The 21,134-nt window shown below is 32.7% G+C and overlaps 1 protein-coding gene across 1 annotated transcript in view; it reads right to left on the bottom strand.

The window, feature by feature from the left end:
• Positions 1-393: 393 nt before the first annotated feature.
• The window catches only part of AHR (aryl hydrocarbon receptor), a 46,313-nt gene continuing 25,572 nt past the window's right edge, over positions 394-21,134 (bottom strand). The window contains exons 3-11 of the mRNA XM_004418953.3: positions 19,320-19,423; positions 14,429-14,518; positions 11,859-11,982; positions 11,030-11,160; positions 9,366-9,568; positions 8,478-8,587; positions 7,685-7,826; positions 5,581-6,796; positions 394-3,008 (exon numbers count right to left, since the gene is read on the bottom strand). Coding sequence (XP_004419010.2) covers positions 2,871-3,008; positions 5,581-6,796; positions 7,685-7,826; positions 8,478-8,587; positions 9,366-9,568; positions 11,030-11,160; positions 11,859-11,982; positions 14,429-14,518; positions 19,320-19,423 — 2,258 coding nt within the window. The 3' untranslated portion in view covers positions 394-2,870. The remainder of the gene's footprint in view (positions 3,009-5,580; positions 6,797-7,684; positions 7,827-8,477; positions 8,588-9,365; positions 9,569-11,029; positions 11,161-11,858; positions 11,983-14,428; positions 14,519-19,319; positions 19,424-21,134) is intronic.

Below are 21,134 nucleotides of genomic sequence, written 5' to 3'. Positions count from 1 at the left end.
GGTTTGGGCAATAATTTTTCTAATCTAAGCACAAAATATAACTAACGACTATTTTCAAAATTCCTCATAAATATTATTAAAATATTATCTATTAAAATGGAATTTTAGATTTTAATCTAAGATACTAACATCACTACAGCACTGAAAATACAAGGTTTAAAAGAACAGTCCATTTCAGAAGCATTTTAATCTATGAAGTTACTGGAAGTATGTTTTTTATATTCAAGTAAAGGCCAAACTATCCAGGTGAAGAACTTTATAAGTTTCTGAATTACTGACTTAATGTATCCTTAAATATTACAGATTGCCTTCATCTAAAATAGTTAAAATACTATACTACAAATACTAATTTCCTTTACATGGACCATAAAGAAGAATTTACATTAAAACATATTATTTATACTTGGTGATTATTTTATTACCATACATATTTTTGTATACAATTTTGTTTGATAATAAGGATATTATAAATCATATTTTAAACAAAAATGTAAGCATGGCATATGTAAGCAGTAACATTTTGAAGGAAAGTGAAAAGCCATGAGAACATTTACCTTAAATTTCGTAATACTGAAAAACACTAGGTTTGTGCATAGTAACGATGAAAAGCTTCATAATACATTAGAACACTGGTAATCTTAGGTACTCTAAGAACCACATGGTGCAGGAAAAATTCAAATTAGACACATCCATAGCCTTAGAAGTGCACATCAATCAAGAATAAACCCCTCAATACAGCAGTATGCAAAGCATTCTTTCTTTCTTTGGCACTTAGCAATACAGACAAAGGTGTATTTGGTTTAATGTGATTTTTATTATTCTTAGATAAATTTTAGTTATTTTATATAGATAAAAATATACAATATTGCTTTAAAAATTTTTAATTTTATAGTACGTGTATAATTGATTGTCATCATATTCACAATTTAAAAAGCCTATTTTTACACTAAACAATTCATCCAGTAACCTGTAGGAGAGACTAACAAAAACGGTTTATATGAAGACTTTTAATGAAAGGTTTAAATGTAAAAATGGATTATTATTCTAGACATTGATCTAAATCTCTACTGGTACCTCATGCTGGAAACAAATTATGAAATGTTTTAGACAAATTTGTTTTTTTCAACACTTAAACTGATTCTACAGATTCAAAATTTTGACTAAAAATGCATAGAACTGACATATTTTGTCTGAAGCCACTTTTATATACATTAATTTACCAAAAAAAGAAAAGAAATGGAAAATGTATTTTAATATTACCTCTCAGTTTGGGATCTCATCACGTTTTTATATAATACATACAAAACGTGTCTATGCCCTTCAGACCTCATATCTGAATGAAAGAATGGCAGATGGTAGCACTTTTAAGTCACCTGAGGACAGTAAAGTTAGTAGGGTGATTATTTGCCTTACTGGTAATAAAGGTCATTATATTATAGAAACAACCTGACGTTTGGAATCAAGAGAACTGCATGGTTGTCTTTTTCTTAATATCAACTTAAAAGCAGTTGGATTCATTATTTGATTTCTTAGAAGGACTGATATTTAAATTATTTAAGTGCATATATAAAGTATGGACTATTTTTAAACAAAAGATTGAAAATATTTCGCAAGTAGTTTTGTTCAGTATAAACTATACAATGCACCATTCATTTCACTTGTAACAATACTTTGCACCAACCATTGCTATATTCAATCTTAACACTCCTCAAATATGAGAAAAACAAATAGTTTCCACTGTACTAAGTGAAATTTATAAAGTCAACATACTATATCTTAAAAGATTATAGATCTAAAACAGTTTTTAAAGAATTTATACACATTGAAATGGGTGCTTTGTTTAAAGAGCCAGAAACAAATCTGCTTCTCTTCATTGCAAGTTAATAAACATGGTTGCATTTAACAGCAGATTTTCCACACTGCAACATTCAACTATTATGGTGGAGATTTTAGTAAAGGTAACTGGTGGTATATCTCTTTCTTCTGAAAACACTGTTGAAATTTCAGTGCTGTTGTCTTAATGTTTATATAATAATTAAGAAATAATTTGGAAAGACAGTTTACTTTCAAATTTTTTCAACATAAGGCACAGAGCAACATTTAAAGTCCAGAAGCAACTAGATTATGTAATAAATAATTATCTTTTCAATCATTATTTGTCCTTTACCTGAAGAAAGTGGGTAAGTGCAGTTAAAACATGCCTGGACCAATAAAAATGATTGAATTTAAGAAATAAAAATAATATTTGTGTGCAGAATGTTATTAATTTAAAAAAGAAAAAGTACATTTTATATAAAATATACATCCTACAGCATTACAGGTAGAAAAAACCGTGAGGCACTTACATTAACAATGGAGGAGGAAAGCATTGAGATTACCTTTTTATAAAAGCACCAAACCATTTATTTTAACATCTGAGATAAAAGCAGAAGTTAATAACATAAGGAGATAATTTAGTTTTATAACTTTGTATTTGGAGGACTAAGAATTCAGAAGTTGACAACTCAAAGTATTTCATTTTTAGTCTGACAGAAATAATTTTCACAAAGAAAATTTTCTGATTTTCAAGTTCCCCTGAATCAGTTTTGTATGTTGTGTGGTGCTCAGAAGAACGTGAAAGGTAGATGCTATCTCACTCCTCTGTGGCAGCACGCTTCCTATTTTAACGACTGTAGTATATGTACTTTTGATATTATGTTTTCAACTCCTTTTCAAAAAACATTAAAATTTGGTTTGGAATAACACTGTGGGCAACATGCATCAGTGCCTCCACGTGAACTTGCTGATGTCCAACACTGACAGTTTTATTACTCTGTAATCTTTTGCAAACTAATTTAATACCAAAAGCAAGGTGAAAATCGGGCTTGGAATTACAGGAATCCATCGGATGTCAGATCAGGGAAGGGTCTGGCTTCTGATGGATGATGAAGGGGCTGAAGATGTGTGGTATTCTGAGTGTTACTGAATTCAGCTGGATAGGTTTCATTTAAAACTCCTCCATTCTGAAACTGAAAACAAAAATAGCAAAGCAATTTATTAGAATGAATCTTTTAAAATATCCTAAGCCATTAAGTAATAAAAAATATTTTTAAAATCATCATCATGCATGTTTTTAACTTCAAATTCTTTTACTGTTGCTAAATTTTAAATCATTCAACAAAGACATCCTGAGCACATACGATGTATTAGCTGCATGTATAATCTTTTGGTTTCTCCATTAGACGGTACAGATGATGTAACTGTCTCAATTCAGATTTGGCATTCCAGACCTTAAGAGAGTATTTGACCAATTAAGTGCCTTCGGTCTGGACAGGAATTGATGGATCAGAGAGTACCAGTCATGAATCCCAGTTATATATTCTCTGCATAAGTAGGTTTGCTTTGACCAGACTTCATCTCAGTCAAGTTCTGGGTACCAATGAATTGATTACATTCAAGACTACCACAATGGACTGCAGATGACCTAGGACTTCTCCAAAAGAGGACAGTTCTGATTTGCTACAGGTTTCTTAATATTCCCAAAATATTACATGCTTGGTATGATTTCCTGAACCATAGGCTTATAAGTTCCACTAAAATTACTATCCTAATTACAGAATCAAGTTACCAAAATAAAATGCTCTTTCTTGCCTTCTTATAATGAAATTAGTCTGGTTTCTATAACTGCAACTAGAAAAAAAAAAGTGGGAGGAAGGACACGGAGATACATAGTTCTATAGGGTTTTACAGATTATAGAGCCTTTATACTTTAGTATATAGTTAGTGAAAGTCATGGGAACTTTCAAACAAATTAAAATCATACCATTAATTGCTTCAAATAAAATCTACCTTTCTAATCAAAACAGTGATTACTTCAAAGAGCCTCCAAAACATATATTAAATATATAGTAAAAATCACATAATCTAGATCATCAATGAATGGCAACTTTGTTGAGTCTTCAAATGGAAGGTGGTATTATTTGCCCAGAGAACGGTAGGTTTTAATAAATTACTCTCATCAATCATAACACAATGCATGTCAGCAACTCTCTTTAAATATATTGTCTAGAGCAGTGCTGTCCAACAGAAATGTAATGTGAGCCACATATGTAATTTTAATTTTTCTAGCAGCCACACTAAAAAGTGAAAGAGGTGAAATTAATTTAATATATTTCACTTAACCCAATATAGCCAAAATTTATCACTTCAACATGAAATCAATAAAAAAGATATTTTAAAGTCTTCACGATTGGTGTATATTTTACACTTACAGCACATCTCAACTGGGACTAGCTACATTTCAAATGCTCAGTAGTCACATGTAGAGTGGCTACCCTGGGGGAATACACAGGGCTACAGAATTAGACCGTAATTTTAACTATTACCTTTTTATCTTATTACTCATAAAGAAATAATACAAAGTAGCAGGGGATAAAACACTGTAAAGAATTCATGTGCTAATGCAAGCCCCATTCAAAATGTAATTTTACATCATTAACTTCTCTACAATTTACTTTACTCAAGAGTATATATGTTAGGTTACCTATCCATGCTTATTTCATGGCAATGTTATGAGATAGACTGTAAATGGATATTAAATTTTAATATAATTGAAGGATGTCAGGAATGAAAATAAGAAAAATCTTTACTGCCATTTTCTATTAAAAAGCTCATAAACAATCAGGCACACCAAATGTATGAAAAAAAAAAGCCAGAAAAAAACAATTAAGGATAAAGATTCAAGCAACATTTTTAAATTACTATAATACACAGTAAACAGAGAACAATGAACTTAATTTTAGTCAGGATTTTCTTCAAAACTAAAACACACTTTAAAATGAACTAAATATTTTCTAATCATAAATGCAAACATGATATACTCCTGGGTGGCCATAGAGAGCAGATATCATCATGTTAACTTTTTTTTTTAAAGTGATTATTTTTAGATTTAGTTGAAATATGCTTGCTGCTAGAAGGGTTCTGATGACATGTTTAAACAATAAAAATACAATATCAAGTTTGAGTCCTATGCTAGAAAGCCAGCTGAGTTATCTGTTTTTAAGAATGCCAGAAAAAGAATTCCACCTTAAAGGATAAAATGAGGATCTAGCAGATAACTTGGAGGGAGTGCCAGAAGACACTGAGGAGCCTAGGACTGAATTTTGGGGATCATCAAGGGTAAACCACATATAAAAAAGAATTGAGCTTTGAAGAAATTATTTTTAAAAATATATTTTTGAAGTCAATTTTTTAAAGGCCATATAATTTTAAAGAATTAAATATAAAGCAAAGTCTCTAGTCTAAACAATACACAACTAATTTCACCTGGTAACTGAAGGGCATATTCATGTTACATTAGCCCTTGATTTCTTTCTCCTTTATGATTCAGGTGAATATGATATACGTGTATTAGTAACATACTGGAAAAATACTGGCTTATAAAAAAAAGTAGGAGTCACAGACAATTAGAAATGCTCTCTCACAGGAATGCTACAGATAATAGATTAAAATCAGTCACTGACATAAAAAATTTCTAACTCATGTCTATTTGTAATGTAAGAATCACTGACAAGAGTTTATTTAGTTTGACGAAACTCTTACCTTGTTTAAAAATGCCTGTGGGCCTGGCACTGTTGGATTGTACTCCATCTGAGGCACGAGCACTGCATCTGAGTACATTGACACAGCCCCAGCATAACATGTCTGAGGAGTTCCTATGGTTGACTGTGGATTTAGTCCATGCTTTTGGTTTTCAGGAACTTGTAAACATGTGACAAAATCTTCTAAATTAGAAGTAGTAGTAGGGTATGGGGATGGTTCAAAATTCCCTATGGGAAAGTCTAACTGTGTACCCTCGGAATGTGGTAACATAGACTGATTACAGGGAATAAAGTTCTGTGTATAAGGCATAGTATCAATCTCAGATTTGTAGGGAAACTCTTGATTGGTCCCAGGTAAGTCTGGAAAGACATTATACTGTTGCAGGTCTTGTTGAGGACAACTAAAAGGCACGGTTTGGTTAGAGTTCCAATTTGCAAACATGCCACTAACTTGCATATGCTTTATTTTCTGACACAGCTGTTGCTGTTGCTCCACTGCTAAGTGCTTTTGATGGTGCTGTAGCTGCTGCTGCTGTTCTAACTGTAGGTGCTCCTGTACCATACAGCTTGAGTTCAGAGCCATGGGTTGTTGCTGTTGGTAACCTGAACACACCACGGTAGACTTATTTAAAGAATCTTGGACGTACGTCAGGATTTCATCTGTTATGTCAATGTCTCTCAAGTCATCCTCACCAGAAAAGTCAGTTCTGAAAAATTCCTCATTCTGCTGCATGTATTTGATATCTTCATAATCAATGCCTAGGTGTTTCATAATGCTGTACAAGTCACTATTCTTATTATCTTGAAAGAGCCCTGCATGACCTTCAGAGAGTATTGGGTTTATTTCCTGAGACTGACCAATTTGCTCATGTTTTAGGATATTATCATTTCCCATTGGTGCAATACTGTCTTGCCAATTATTGCCGTCATTCATAGATTCGTTAAAAACATTTCTTTCAAAAGGTACACTACTTGAAGCAGGATAAAGATAAACAGACTCGTCTTGCTGCATCATAGCACCCAGGATGGAACTGGGATGGAGAGTTGACGTGGTAGCAGAATCTCTTCCACTAGCACCGTTTTTACTTCTTATTGGTAAGGGATCCATCATGGGAGGAAAAGGGCTGGTTATCTCATACAACACAGCTTCTCCAGTGGTAAACATAAAAGGCAACTTCATATTTCGTTTTCGTAAATGCTCTGTTCCTTCTTCATCTCTAAAATTGTGTATGAGAAAGTTTGTATATATTAGGACGAGTTGTATCAAACATTTTTAAATATTAAAAAAATACACTATTTTGACAAATTTTTCAGACAAGCAAATTTAAATGATTTAGAATTTGTCCAAAAACTTTCTACAGTCATTAATTCCAGCTCAGGTTACATCCCTACCTGACATCCTGCAGAAAAATAAATTCTATGTGGAATCGAGATCTAAACATAAAAACTAACTGTAAGAATTTAGCAATCTGAATGGGAGAAGCATGTCTAAATAAAACATAAAACCCAGAAACTATACAGGAAAAGATTGGCATAACTGACAATATAAAAATTAAAAATTTTTGTATGGTGAAAAGAATTCATAAATCAAGTTATGGCACAGAGAAAATATTCATAATATATACATTTATAATTTCATATGTATATAATTTAATATCCATAAGAGGTAAAGAGCTTCAATAAGTCAGAGAGAGAGGCAAACAACTCAATAGAATGAGTATTCCAAGAAACTTAAAAGTCACTGCTTGCTTAGAAAACACAGGCTAAACAAAGCATTGTTCTATTTTTACTTTATTCTACAGATGGCATTAGCTTTTCATCTTTGCTTCACATACCCAGGACAAAACCCTGGGATTTTCTTTGATTATTCTCTTTCTGTAGCTCTACATATTTAGTTCTTCAATAAAGTTTGTCAATTCTGTCTTCTCAATGTCCTTCACCTATGCCTTCTTCTGTCTGTAGATACTATTTGAACTTTTCAATTTTTATTTCCAGAGTAAATTCTCTTAGGCTGTATTTTTAAGTTTTCATGTAAGAGAATTTATAAAAGAAAGTGTTGTTAAAATAAAAAACAAAAACATGAAACATTCTGTCTTTGTGCTTACGTTAGAGGTCTCTGAGTTGCAATGATATAATCTGGTCTTCCGTTTTTATAAACTAAGCGTGCATTAGATTGGACCCAGGCCCATCGATTGTCTTTCGTAAGAAGTCTGAACACTGTCATGCCACTCTCTCCAGTCTTAATCACTAAAATAAAATAAAAAAATTAAATTATCAAACCCAAAATCAACGTAGTAAAGAAAATCTCTGAAACAAAGCCCCTCTGACATATTTCTGAATGTATTTCATTTATCACCAAAGATGATAAATATCATCACAACTTTAAACACAGTATATTAATATGCATGGAATTAGTTCTTTAACATTATTTTTTCCTATTTCAGACAATTTATTATTTAAAAGGTGGGACGATTAAGTCAGTCAGCCGATTCCAGTAACATGAAACTAGAGAGAGTATAGTTTGGGGGAAAAAAGATAAAAATTGTTTTCATTTTAAAAAAGGAACGTTTTCTATAGCTTAACATTTTACTATAAAATTTTAAAGTATAATCTAGATTAACATAGATTTATGAGTTAATAACGATGCCATTAAAAAATTCCTGAACAAACATGGGACAAAAATGCTCATTTTCATAGTAATTAAACTACTATATTCCCGTGTGACAGCTATAGAGTAGTTAATGAATGAAGTGTGTAACTCAGATTAATCATAATGTATGATGCTGAGTGGAAGTTTATCCAACTAGTTTCCTTAAATACGTCACATTACATAATTTGAAACATGTACTAGAGTGTATGCCGTTTTTACAGACATGTTCTTAAGGAACTACAACTTACTCCGGAGATGGTACTCGGCGCAATAAAGCATATCAGCAGCATGAAGAAACTGATATCCTGATCCTCTCTTGCACAGCTCTGCTTCCGTATAGCCTAAAATAATTGATCCTCTGTTTAAAAGAAAAGGTAAAACAAGAATGAAATTAAAATTTATCATGAATGAAGTAACCAATATAAATTTGCTGCTTATATGCTGTTTTCTGTGCTGTTTCACTTGACATTCAGAATTTCACATCAGCAGGCAGAAACAATTAACCACATTTACATAATTGCTCTCTTTTGCTTATGGCTGAAAATTTCAGTTTTAGACTATTTTCCTCTCCTGAATAAAGACCATGAAAATTAGTATGGCTAAAGAGGAACCTAACAGGGTAGATTATGCAGGTGAAACAAAATCTTTAATAAAAATGTAGAATGCTTATCCTCCATTTTGAGGACAGAGTTTTTCAAACGTGTCTGCATTCCCATATTAGAAAGGAGAAAAGCAATGGTATGTTTTGATATATGAATACTAATATCACAGTCTACTTCATAATTCTCTCCAAGTTACTAAACTTCTAGGGCTGAAGATCAACCAAAGTTTGTACAATTTAACAATGTAAATCAAACCAACAATGTCATCAGGAAACTGAATCTTAACTGATATAAGCATATCATCTTTATGAAACAAAAATTGTGGCAAGTACTGTGAAACGTTATAAAATAACTAGATTTGTGAGTCTGATGAAATTATTTTGTTTTAAAAGGCTATAACTTAAAAAGTAGGAATAATAGCTAATATAGTAATAAACAATATTATAATCTACACTATACTTTCTACATGCTAAGAGAGACTTACTGCAACAAAACATACTTTTGACGAAATTAAACTGAAAAAATGTTACTTACTTGGCATCACAACCAATAGGTGAAAAGTCTAGTTTGTGTTTGGTTCTAAAGATGAAATTTTTGGTTCGGATTTCAAGGATGGATGGTGGCTGAAGTGGAGTAGCTATTGCAAACAAAGCCAACTGAGGTGGAAGTATTGATCCATCTTTCCCTTTCTTGTTTTGTCCATGAAGATACTTTAACCTCCCTTGGAAATTCATTGCCTTAAAAAAACCAAAAACAGTCCATTAAAATGAACACTTTAAAACTGTTCCTTTTTAAAAGGCTCAATTATGTCATTTTCAGTGTTCTTGATAATTCCATAAAAGTTCCTAAGGCTGACAAATGCTACTTTCATTCCTTTCTCCACAGGAAGCCCTGTGAAAGGATCCCAAAAGGTGGTTCGAGGTCTACCCTAAAGGGTCTGATAAGTAAACCACTCCTTGCTTTTTAATGGTCATGACAAAAATACCTGTATCATTTTCTGAGTTTGCAATTAATTGCCCTATCATTCACATCCAACACAGCTCCTTGCACACTGGGCAATCAATACATATTTCTTGAATGAATGAATGGTGATCAAGTCATCAAGTATACATTAATTTTCAAATATACTGTAAGCTATATTTTATATTCTATAGCTCACAGTATATTCCATAGCTCATGGTAATCTTTTATATAGAGATAAAATACAATTTTATTAAAACACTAAAATGAATCATGAAATCACGTAAAGAATGCAGAACTCTATTAGAGCAAAAATAAAGAATACTTTTAGCAGACAGGAAATCAAGACAATTTAAACATGAACATTATCAATTTAGTTGCTTAAAACAGTATTAATCAGGCCGAGGGATAATTCTGACATCATATAATAGCAGCACAAGAAAGAAAAGATCCGATTACACAAAGAAATTCCATCTCAGAAATACGTACTAATTGATCATCACTACTAGGAAAACTATTTGAAAGCACAATTCTAACTCTGGGTCAGCAAAATTATTTTCAGAAATTAATCAACAAAAATTATTGTTTGCTAATGTTTAAGATTTGATTATCTGTTTAAAATTATTGATAATTTATAAAAGTAATATGCAACATGCTTTGTATTCTCTTCTCTTGTGCCTGGTGGAGTACACTATCTTAAGGATACAGACAATTGAGAGGATGGACCATCTCCACTCTTGGGTATCCTGTCTAAGCCGCTCCCTGGTTATCCCACTAAGGTGTTCAGACTACACAGGAATATCTCATACCAGCTGATTCTGCAATCATGAATATACAATGATTTGTCTACATGGCAGTTCTTCTAGCCATGTGAAAAAGGCGATGATAACTCTTCTGTCTAGCAGGCATTAACTCCAAAGAGGGTAAGCTTCTGCTGCTCAAGAAGGGCTACAGAGTTCTCTATCTTGTACCTAGGAAGTCCTAAAAATATGCCACATACAACGTTCCATGTTATTTCACTCAGGCTTTGTTACTGCATGCTAAAGGATAGAGATTTTGAGTTATGGAAGATATTAAAAAACCTGAAATAAAAAGTTACTTTCCTTTATCAAATTATTTGATAAAGTGGATTTTAAAAACCAAACTCAAATATAACCAAAGAAAATTGGTTTCACTTTTCTTTTTCATTTTCTAAAACTTAATAGTAAATGCCAGTATCATAAGATTTTGCACCTTACCAGAAAACCAGATGAATTATCCAGCAGACACCTCAGTCGGCATATAAAGCACCTCTCCATAAAAGAAGAGTTTTCTGGAGGAAGCTGGTCTGGGTTATAATAGATTGCTGGCTGTGGGAGGCCATTAGTTTCTGTAGAAATGATAGCAACACAAATTTACTTTCCATTTTCTTATAAAATGAAGTGTTTAAGTAGCCGAAATCAGTGCTAATTTTCTAAACTGGAGTCTGTATTCTGAATACAAAAAAATAATCATTTTCAAGAGGAGCTAATGAAAAGAACCTAAAACACTGAATATTACTTTTACTACATAGAACTTTACATACTCAGTTTTGTTTTTATTTCTATTGAGCTATCACTGTCAATAATTACCATATTTTCTAATGCCTTTTTTTCTTTTTAATGCTTTTACAGACATCTGAAAACACGGCTTGCACGGAGAAAAGTTTTTTTTTTATACTTGCCGATTCTAGTTTGCTTTTTTATTTGGTGCATTTTAAACACAAAACAATTTATACACACTCCAGTATCAACCTTGTACATTCCTTCCCATCTTTTACAATAGTGTAAGATTTATTTTTATAAAATATGTTACTGAGTATGGCAACACTTTCTCGCCTGAAGTTCATCAATGTCTGTCATCTGTCAAAACACTCCTTAGGTGATCAGGCTCTTTGTGACCTGGCTCTGGTCTACAGCTACACACTCAGGTCCTTCCACTTCTTCCCAACCTTCACCATGGAGTTCTATGCCCCTAAATGTCGTCCGCCTCCTTTCACAGAATTATATTAAAAAATCACAAAGACCATCTTTTGGTAAACATTCTTACCATCAACTCTTTGTCCAGAGTCTATACGCTGTGAAGGGTTTAATGCCCAGTGTAGCTGACGCTGAAATTCAGCTCGGTCTTCAGTATGGATAAGTTCATACACACTCTGATGTATGACATCAGACTAAAGAGAAAAAGATACAAGGAAATTTAAAAAAAACTAATGATTTAAAAAAATGTGGCTTACTAAAGTAATTTCAAAACCTCACTAGATTAGTGGGTGCTTGTTAGTTGTGAAGAATACAGTCAAATGACTGCAAAGCTCTCCAGTCATCCGGGATAGGAAATGCTGGCAAGAGACCTGCACTGTAACTGAGAAGCCAAAAGTTACTTGCCATCATTTTCCTACATGAGTGCTCTTCAGTGAAATAAGTCACCTCCCCATTCCTTAATAGCAACACATTAAGTTCTGCTTATTTTTATCTATTTATTGATCTTTTAAATTTTACTTCTTTCACGAAACCTTGTCCGAACATCCAGTCATCTTTGACTTCTCTAAGTGTCATAGTATTATGTATTTCCTTCACTGTTCTCTAATAATTTTCTTTATATTAAATTTTTACTTCTAATAGACTCCACAGGAATAAAGGATTATGCCTTCACCAGGTCAGAATCCTTCCTCCACCTCCTGCCTCTCAGCATTTACTATAGTGCTGAGCTCTTAGCCCTTAAACCAGAATTTTTCTAACTTTTTTTATTGCAACTCATGGTAAGAAACACATTTTCCATCCATCACATGTGTGCATACACACACATATACACAAATGGAAAAAAGTTTCACAAAATACTTTTTTTGTGATGATATTGTATATTATATCTTATTCCTTTCTAAGGAACTAAAAAGAATGGTTGATGGTGATCCACTATATCAATTTCATTACTTACTAATGAGTCACAACTTGGCAGTTTTAAAAATTGTGCCTTAGGGGCCGGCCCCGTGGCCGAGTGGTTAAAGTTCCACAAGCTCTACTTCAGTGGCCCAGGTCTGGGCATTCAGATCCTGGGTGAGGATCTACTCCACTCATCAGCCATGCTGTGGAGGCATCCCATATACAAAATAGAGGAGGACTGGCATAGATGTTAGCTCAGGCCCAATCTTCCTCAAGCAAAAAAAAAACAAAAAAAAAGAGGAAGATTAGCAAAGGATGTTAGCTCAAGGCGAATCTTCCTCACCAAAGTAAAATAAAAATAAATAAAAATTGTGCCTTAAACCACCACCAATGCCAGATACGAATGGTTTCTTAAAGAATATCCAGGCTATGTGAATATATGAGGAAAAAAATAGATTGAGAAATAGCCAGTCTCTTTGATTTCTTAACTGTTATGAATCACATTATCAAATAATGATTAAGACAGTTATGTAATTAATTAAATTTCAAACAGGCTTTTCCAAGGATATTAGTATATTTTCTTTAAAATTCAAAAATACTGAAAGTTAGGCTTTGTGGCAGTAGCCAGATTCCACTACTTTAGCCTAAACTTAAATCTCCCTATGAACTTAATCTTCTAGCATTAAACCATCTCTCTGCCATCCACTACACAACTGCCAGAGTTATCATCTGAAACACAGATCAGAACACACACATTCCTTTTAACAAAAACACCCTTTAGTGGCTTCCACTAGAAATATAACATCGTTTAAACTTCAGTCTACATAACAGTATAGACAGTGCTATTCAAATCAGCAGCCTTGGCATCACCTGTGAGCTTGTTAGAAATGCAAGTTCAGGGGCCCCTCTATGACCTACTGAATCAGAATATCTAAGAATGAGGCCCAAAGATTTTATGAAGTTTTATCAAGTTCTTCAGGTGATTCTGATGCACATTAGAATTTAAGAACTATTGATAGGTAAGAATAGCTAGCATTCAAGTGTACTTACAAACTGTTCTCAAACCATATTGAACGTTCTTATCCCTCAAATATGCCAAATACCTTACAACTCCATTTATTCACCATCCACTCAATAACGTTAAACCAGACTCATTCACCTCCTTTAAGGACTGCCAGAACACTGCTTACAGTACTTCTATCTTTTCTTCCCTGTGTTACCTCCATAACTGTCAACCCATCTAAATCCTACACTTTCTTTAGGTTAGCTTAAATGCCACTTCCTTCAGGAAAGTTTCCATAACCAATTAAGTCAGAATTAAAGGAATAAGCTATAGTATTTTGCTTGTACTTTTACACATCACCTCATTCATTTCATAGCTGACATATGCCCTTCAGTATCTATAACTAACTTAATAGCAGATATTCCCTTGTCTATTCCCATCAAAACCCTATCTGCCCCTTACGGAAGTTTCTTATATATAAGAGTTCCTTAATAAGTGAAAGAAGGCAATATCCATGCATCACATAAACATTTAAAGAAATTATAATGCAGTAAATTAACAGTATAAAATATATAGCTGCAAATATTTTATTTTTTATTCTATAGCATATATATTTTAATTCATATTTTATATATGTAAATTACCAATTGTATCCCTAAAGTATAAGATTTATAAGAAGTAGAAAGTTAATTTTCTAAAAAAAATTTTTTTAAATGACCTAAGAAAAACATATTTACCTGCTGAAACCCTAGGTAATCTTGTATAGTAGAAGAAGCATAAAAGACCAAAGCATCTGTAGTGACAACCAACACAAAGCCATTCAGAGCCTACAAGAAAAAGTTATAAAATTAGTAATGTGACTAAATAACAATATTGTCACTCATAAATACTGACTTCAGTTAAAGCTGTTGCTTTTACTGCTGAAAAAATCTTCTCTTTAAAATGATTAAAATTATTACACCTCACAAGTACAGACATACCACCTACCTGTGGAGTGAGAGGAATCTATCCATACCCCTTTTGATTTGGCTAAGGAAAAGCTTAGGCTGAATTTAATGCTCAATCATGATACTTTAACAGAAAATTGGTTTCTTCTTCCTCATGCTTCAGATTTTGTTTTAAATATACTGTACATGTTTTTAAACATAAGCTTTATAAATATCATTTACTATAATCCGTCACACTGCTTTTTAGAGGAAGATAGCATGTAAAGATGCTATTAGATCCTTAAGAGAAATCTGATAGGAGAAAATCTTTGCGTAAAGACAGTTCAAGCACTGATACAATTTGAAATTTGGAGACTCTCAAATTATTATAAAACATTTTAAAAACTTTTTATTGGCAGATATACATATATGGACTATACATAAAACACATATAATACATATGTAATACAAATATACACATGTAAGATGATATATAACAAATGTAGTCCATTTAAATTTAATATAATTACTAACACATATAGGTTTAAAGCTATCTTTTCTTTTTTTTGGTGTGGAAGATTGTCCCTGAGCTAACATCCATGCCAATCTTCCTCCACTTTGTATGTGGGCCGCTGCCACAGCATGGCTTGATGAGCAGTGTATAGGTCTGGCCCTGACATCCGAACCCACGAACCCGGGGCTGCCCAAGCAGAGCACATGAACTTAACCACTATGCCACCAGGCCAGCCCTAAAGCTATCATTTTATATGTGCTATTTCTATTTGTTCCATCTGTACTACGCTTCTTTTCCTTTCCATTTTGCCTGCTTTTGGCCAAACATTTTTTATTTCTTTTTCTTTCCTTCTTTTAGTTTGGAAGTTATACTCTCTTTTTCTATTCTTTTAGTGGTTATTCACGTCCAATATTAATATCTCTACACTCATAGATAACAAAAGTGTTCAGATCACTTTAAACATATATTATATATTTTAATTCTACCAGCCCTCACTATTTCCTGCTTGACTTCAATTCAGTACCTGATCTATTCTTTGCTTTGTGATCATGACTAAAACCTTCTGAGATTCTCTCCTTTATGTAAAAGGAGACATGGTACAGTATCGTATAAGAACCATACAGTTGGGAGTTAGGCAGATTTGGACTAGATTCCCATCTCAGTCTCTTATTAGCTGTGTGGCTTTGGTTAAGTTATTTACCCCTTCAAGCTTTAGTGTCATTATTTGAAAAATACGCACTTTATCAGGTAGATATGATAACTATATCTCATCTAACTCTCTGCCTGACACAGAGTTGGCACTTAACTAATGTAGGGCACCATTACTATAATATAAGGTTGTGGAAATGAGCAAATGAAGGTTTACATGATCTTGCTTTGTGAACTATAAAGAGATATAAAAATGACAGCAATTAGTTTATTTGACACTTTTTAAATAAACTATTATATACCAAACAGGACCCAGGCTAAGTACTGGGATTCAGAAATTAACAAGATACTGCCCCTGTGCTATTGAATGCTCACACAGTCTAGCAGACACCTTCATTATTAGACGAGGTTTTGAAATACAGTGACTGTCTTCCTTGTCACTCTAATTCCTTTCACCTTCAGGATCCTTCGTCTGTATTATACTTCTGAGAACTTGATTACAAAAACAACAAATAGCACCTACTATTTAACAGCTACTTTTTGAAATGTTTTTATGTATTCAAGTGATTTAATTTCCTCAACAAACCATTGAGGTAGGTGCCATATTCCAGTTTTACAATCAAGGAAACCGAAGTAAAGAACTGTATAGTAACTTGTCCAAGATCACATAGGTAGGAAAAAGCTGAGCCAGGAGGTAACCTAAAGCTCTAAAGCCTGCCCACCTAACTATCAGGATCTGCTGCCTTTACATGTATTGCTCACCAATTGTTGCATGACTCTAACTCTTTCAATCACAACTAGGCTCTAAGGCCCTTGATTTTAGAGACCATACCTTAAAATACCTGGCAATTTCCCCAGCATGAAGAATGGTGATGGCACTCACCAGGAACTTAAATGTTTAATGATTAACTTCTCCAAAATTGAATATTCTTAAATTTCAGTTGGCAGTAATAGTACATACCCATTTCTGTATTTTTTCATCCTGAAAATATATTCTTTCTAGAGAACAGTATCCACTGATTATATGCATATTATTTTGTAGAGTATCATGCTTTTTCAAACAGTGAAACAAATTTAGTACTTTCCAATAAGCTCATTATGCCAAAAGACAATTTAAGGTACAATATCAAACCCTTTTAGACAAATGTTAATTATCAGAAATAAAACAAAAAGCCTTTAAAAAGAATATATGCATATCAATTTTATGTATATCTCAAATGATCTTAAATACCATGTGGAACAAAGTTATTACACTGAATTATTATCTTAGTAAATTAATAGAGGAATTAATATGGTAATTACATATTAATAAAAGAGATTATCATTGTTTAGTCTTAGTCACCAAGATTTGCCCTACCTATCTGAAATCATGGTGAGGTTCACTCACTATTTGTTTTTGTTTTGTTTTGTTTGCTTGTTTTGTTTTTTTTTTTTTGCTGGGGAAGATTCACCCTGAGCTAACATCTGTTGTCAATCTTCCTCTTTTTTTTCTCATGTGAGCCACCACAACAGCATGGCCACTGACAGACAAGCGGTGTGGTTCCGCACCTGGGAACTGAACTTGGGCCACCGAAGCAGCGTGCTGAACTTTAAACATTAGGTTATCAGAACTGGCCCCACTTACTATGTGTTATAAGAAGTAAACTGCAATTGATACTGTTATTTATAATTTCAACTGCCATTAATTCAAAAATGAAGATGAAGATTTTAACAAGCATAGTATTAAATAGCAACAGATAGAATATGTTTAAATATATGAAAATAAACATCTGAAGTAAATAATAGATCATGAAAAGATACAAAAAGTAATTTTTATTTTCATTTTTATTTCTTATAAAATAGTAACAAATTTAAGCTAATTTAGAAAGTAAACATTTTAAATTTTTAATAAAATATTTTATAACAGTTTCTTCATGTGCCTCCTTTGTTAAAAACAAAGTAAAAGATTTTTTATCCCAAGTTTCAAGCCAAGTGGTATGCTATATCTCTGGAAACATCCTCTACATCTTACAGGTAATTGGTTGATAATCGCATGTTGAAAGTATAGAGTTAGATGCCATTATGGCAACTGTATATAATGAAATATGCCGTTTTCACATGTCTACGATGTTTTCAGTCATTTGCTACATAAGAGATAACAAAAGCATGGTCCTAAGCAAACCATATAGTATGTGATGCTTCCTACTGAAGAGTCATCTACAAATGGTATCCAATATAATTCATAACAGGTACGTTTATTTTAAAAACATAAATGTTTCCCATTTTCAGATAATTTAAAAAGGACACTAGTTTGGCATTAGTATTATTCTTATTCTGTGTCCCTGAAATAAAGTATGTTTACAATTTGTTTAAATATTCTATGAGAAAAATAAAAATCACTGGCCCATAATTTAAACCAGTTTACCAAGTGTTAAGCATTCCATATTTGTCTATTTTCACTTGAAATAAAGAATTTCTTTATTACTTTACTACATAACCCAAGATGTGTGTTTACTCACATTAAGCAGCAGTTATTACAATGTTTTCCTATGACCTCAATAAGGAGTCTTTATGTTTCAGCTAACATATAAAGAGCCTCAGCCGGGGGCAGGAGAAGGATTCATGCTTGAATATATTTAATTTGTTTAACATAATGGAAGCAAAAATTAATTTTCACTATCCAAGATTTGAACACAATTACAAAATTATAATAAAAAATGTTATGAATTGCTAGTTACACTTAAGCATTTACTGAATGAACTAACGGAGTTACTAAAACTTATGGCTACTTTTTGACAAATGACAAAGTAAGTTCTTCACTCACTTCACTGGGTGGAATTGAAAATTATCACATAATAGCAATAGCACATATCTTCATCCCATCTTTCTTCAACAAAATAAATACCTGAGAATTTCAACTGAGAATCAAGCATCATATCAGTTCCAAGACAAAGAAACAGAGTAAAAAAAGATTTACAATATTTTTACAGGCAAATCAACTAGAAACCCTCCAAGTTCTAAAGCATAAAAATAGGCCTTACAGTTGTTGAGAAAATCTATAGCACGGTGGTAAGATACACAGCAGCTAAAACAATATAGTTACGAGAACACATTGAAAAAAATAAAATTCAGGTTAAGAACAATTTCAAACTATTGAATAAATGCAATTAACTACTTTAATAGAGCTATATCCCTGAAAAAGTATATATATATAATGATGTACACCTGAAGTTTATACAATGTTATAAACCAATGTTACCGCAATAAAAATAAAAAGTATATGTAAATCCAATGTCTTAAATGAGAACTCTTAAAATAATCTATGAGTTCTTGCTATTTAAAGAAATACAACAGGGAAATTGATAAGTAGACTTTTAACTAATCTACTTCATAAAAAATTCCAGTTTTTCATGTACTAGCATTACACAACTATTGCAGTTCAGATCAAAGTGGCATGAAACACCGGGTGAGTTCTAAATAAACTGGAAATAATTAAAAGACTGATTAATTTTCCATTTATAATTCTCCTTATTATATGGAATGATACTTATTAAAATTTACCTGTAATAAGAATTCTCCTTCTTGCAAGGTCAGGCCTTCTCTGAATTTTGTTCTACAGTTATCCTGGACTCCATTTCTGTCAGCTGGGGAGGATTTTAATGCAACTATGGAAAAAAGGGAAAACAATGATATAGTAGGTAGTTTTTAAAATAAGCAATTTCAAAGGGCTATAATGGAAAACGTCTGTACACCAAACAAAGAGACAATTTGAAATACTGGTGTCTACTGGTACAATAATGACTAAGTAAATAATCTTTTGCCAATGAGTGATTTCTAAGTCAGCTGACAGATTCTTACAAGTAATTTCTGATGAGTTCACTATATGATTTTTGGCATATATCTTACAAGTTTCAAAGAAATGTATGGTGCTGCTATTAACACTCCTCCCATTCCTATCTACTTACTTATGAGAATAAGGTTCCTCAGGATATAACCTATAAAAATGATTTTAGTATCTCTACATATTTATCTAAACATCAGTGAACTAGTGGTGGTGAGAAGAAAGAATCAACCATATGCCTTATTAAGAAATATATTTCCATTAAGTTTAGAATCCTCTTGTCTAGTTTTAGGGTAAAAAAATTGTTAATATTGTTATTAGATTCACATTAAATTTATAAATCAACTCATGGAGAATTAACATCTTTATGATGTTGAATCACTCTGTCCAAGAACATGTATGTTTTTCCATTTGTTCAAGTCTATATTTTTTGTGCCACTAGAGTATTTTAAAGTTGTCCACAAAAAAGATTTGCACATTAATTTTTATGTTTATTCCCAGGTATTACATCTTGTAAAGTGACTTCTCCTTCATTATTACCTTCTAACTGCTTGTGGATTATATATATGAAAGAAAGACTGATGGCATGGTGGGATGCTTACTACTGGAGGATGCTTACTACTGGAGGTGTCATGTTGTAATGCTCTCTCTCCTCTTTACCTCTTCCCTCCCATCTCTCTCCGTCAGTGTGTGTGTGTGTGTGTGTGTGTGTGTGTGTGTGTGTGTGTATCTGTAGTCTGGGAGGCAACACAGCTGAAACGAAATAATAGTAATAGCTACCATTTACTTATTTAGAATTTTTCTAAGCACTCTCAAATATTATCTCATTTAAAAGCATGTGATTATTGGCATCTGTGAGAATTGAAGTTCAAATATTAGCTCTGCCATTTACTAAATGTGTGAGCTCTTTGAGCCTGTCTCCTAATATGTGAAGTGGTAACTGAAAAACACAACCAACAGAAAACCACCCTGCAGGGGTTCTATGAAGGACAAGGAGAATATATGTGAAGTTCCTGGCATATAGCAGCTCAACAGTAGTTCACTAAATGGTAGCTTTAATTATTAGCAGTATTTTCCCAGTCCCTTATGGACTGCCCGGGTATAAGGTATAACCTTTTAGATACAATTACAACATCTTTCCACTTTTCTGATCTCTTTTTAACCTGTGATATTTAAGTATGAGAAACCATTAAATGAAACTGACTTTGACATTCCTTTTAAGACTTATTTCATTAGACTTTTATGTATGAAAGATAATCTGGCTCAGTGAAAAACTGGAGACTTACAAATAACAAGATTTTCTCTCAGTTTGAGTAAAGCATCACATATACAACATTTTCATGTTGAAGTATATTTTCTGGTAAATCATCAGTGCACGTGTTACACTGGAATCCTATGCCAAGTTCTTGCCTTTGCAGAACTTAAACATACCTCTTTGAAAGAAGAGGCCAAAAGTGTGGCCTCTGAATATAACAATTTCAAAAGGCCAGAGAACAGATTTCCTTAGGCCATAAAATAGTCTGAGGTAAATTAAT

Source organism: Ceratotherium simum, chromosome 1 (assembly GCF_057802395.1).
Source record: "Ceratotherium simum simum isolate JZ-2026a chromosome 1, ASM5780239v1, whole genome shotgun sequence".
Taxonomy (NCBI): Eukaryota; Metazoa; Chordata; class Mammalia; order Perissodactyla; family Rhinocerotidae; genus Ceratotherium; species Ceratotherium simum.
The sequence above is the reverse complement of the archived record's forward strand: the minus strand, read 5'-3'. Positions and strand labels throughout refer to the sequence as shown.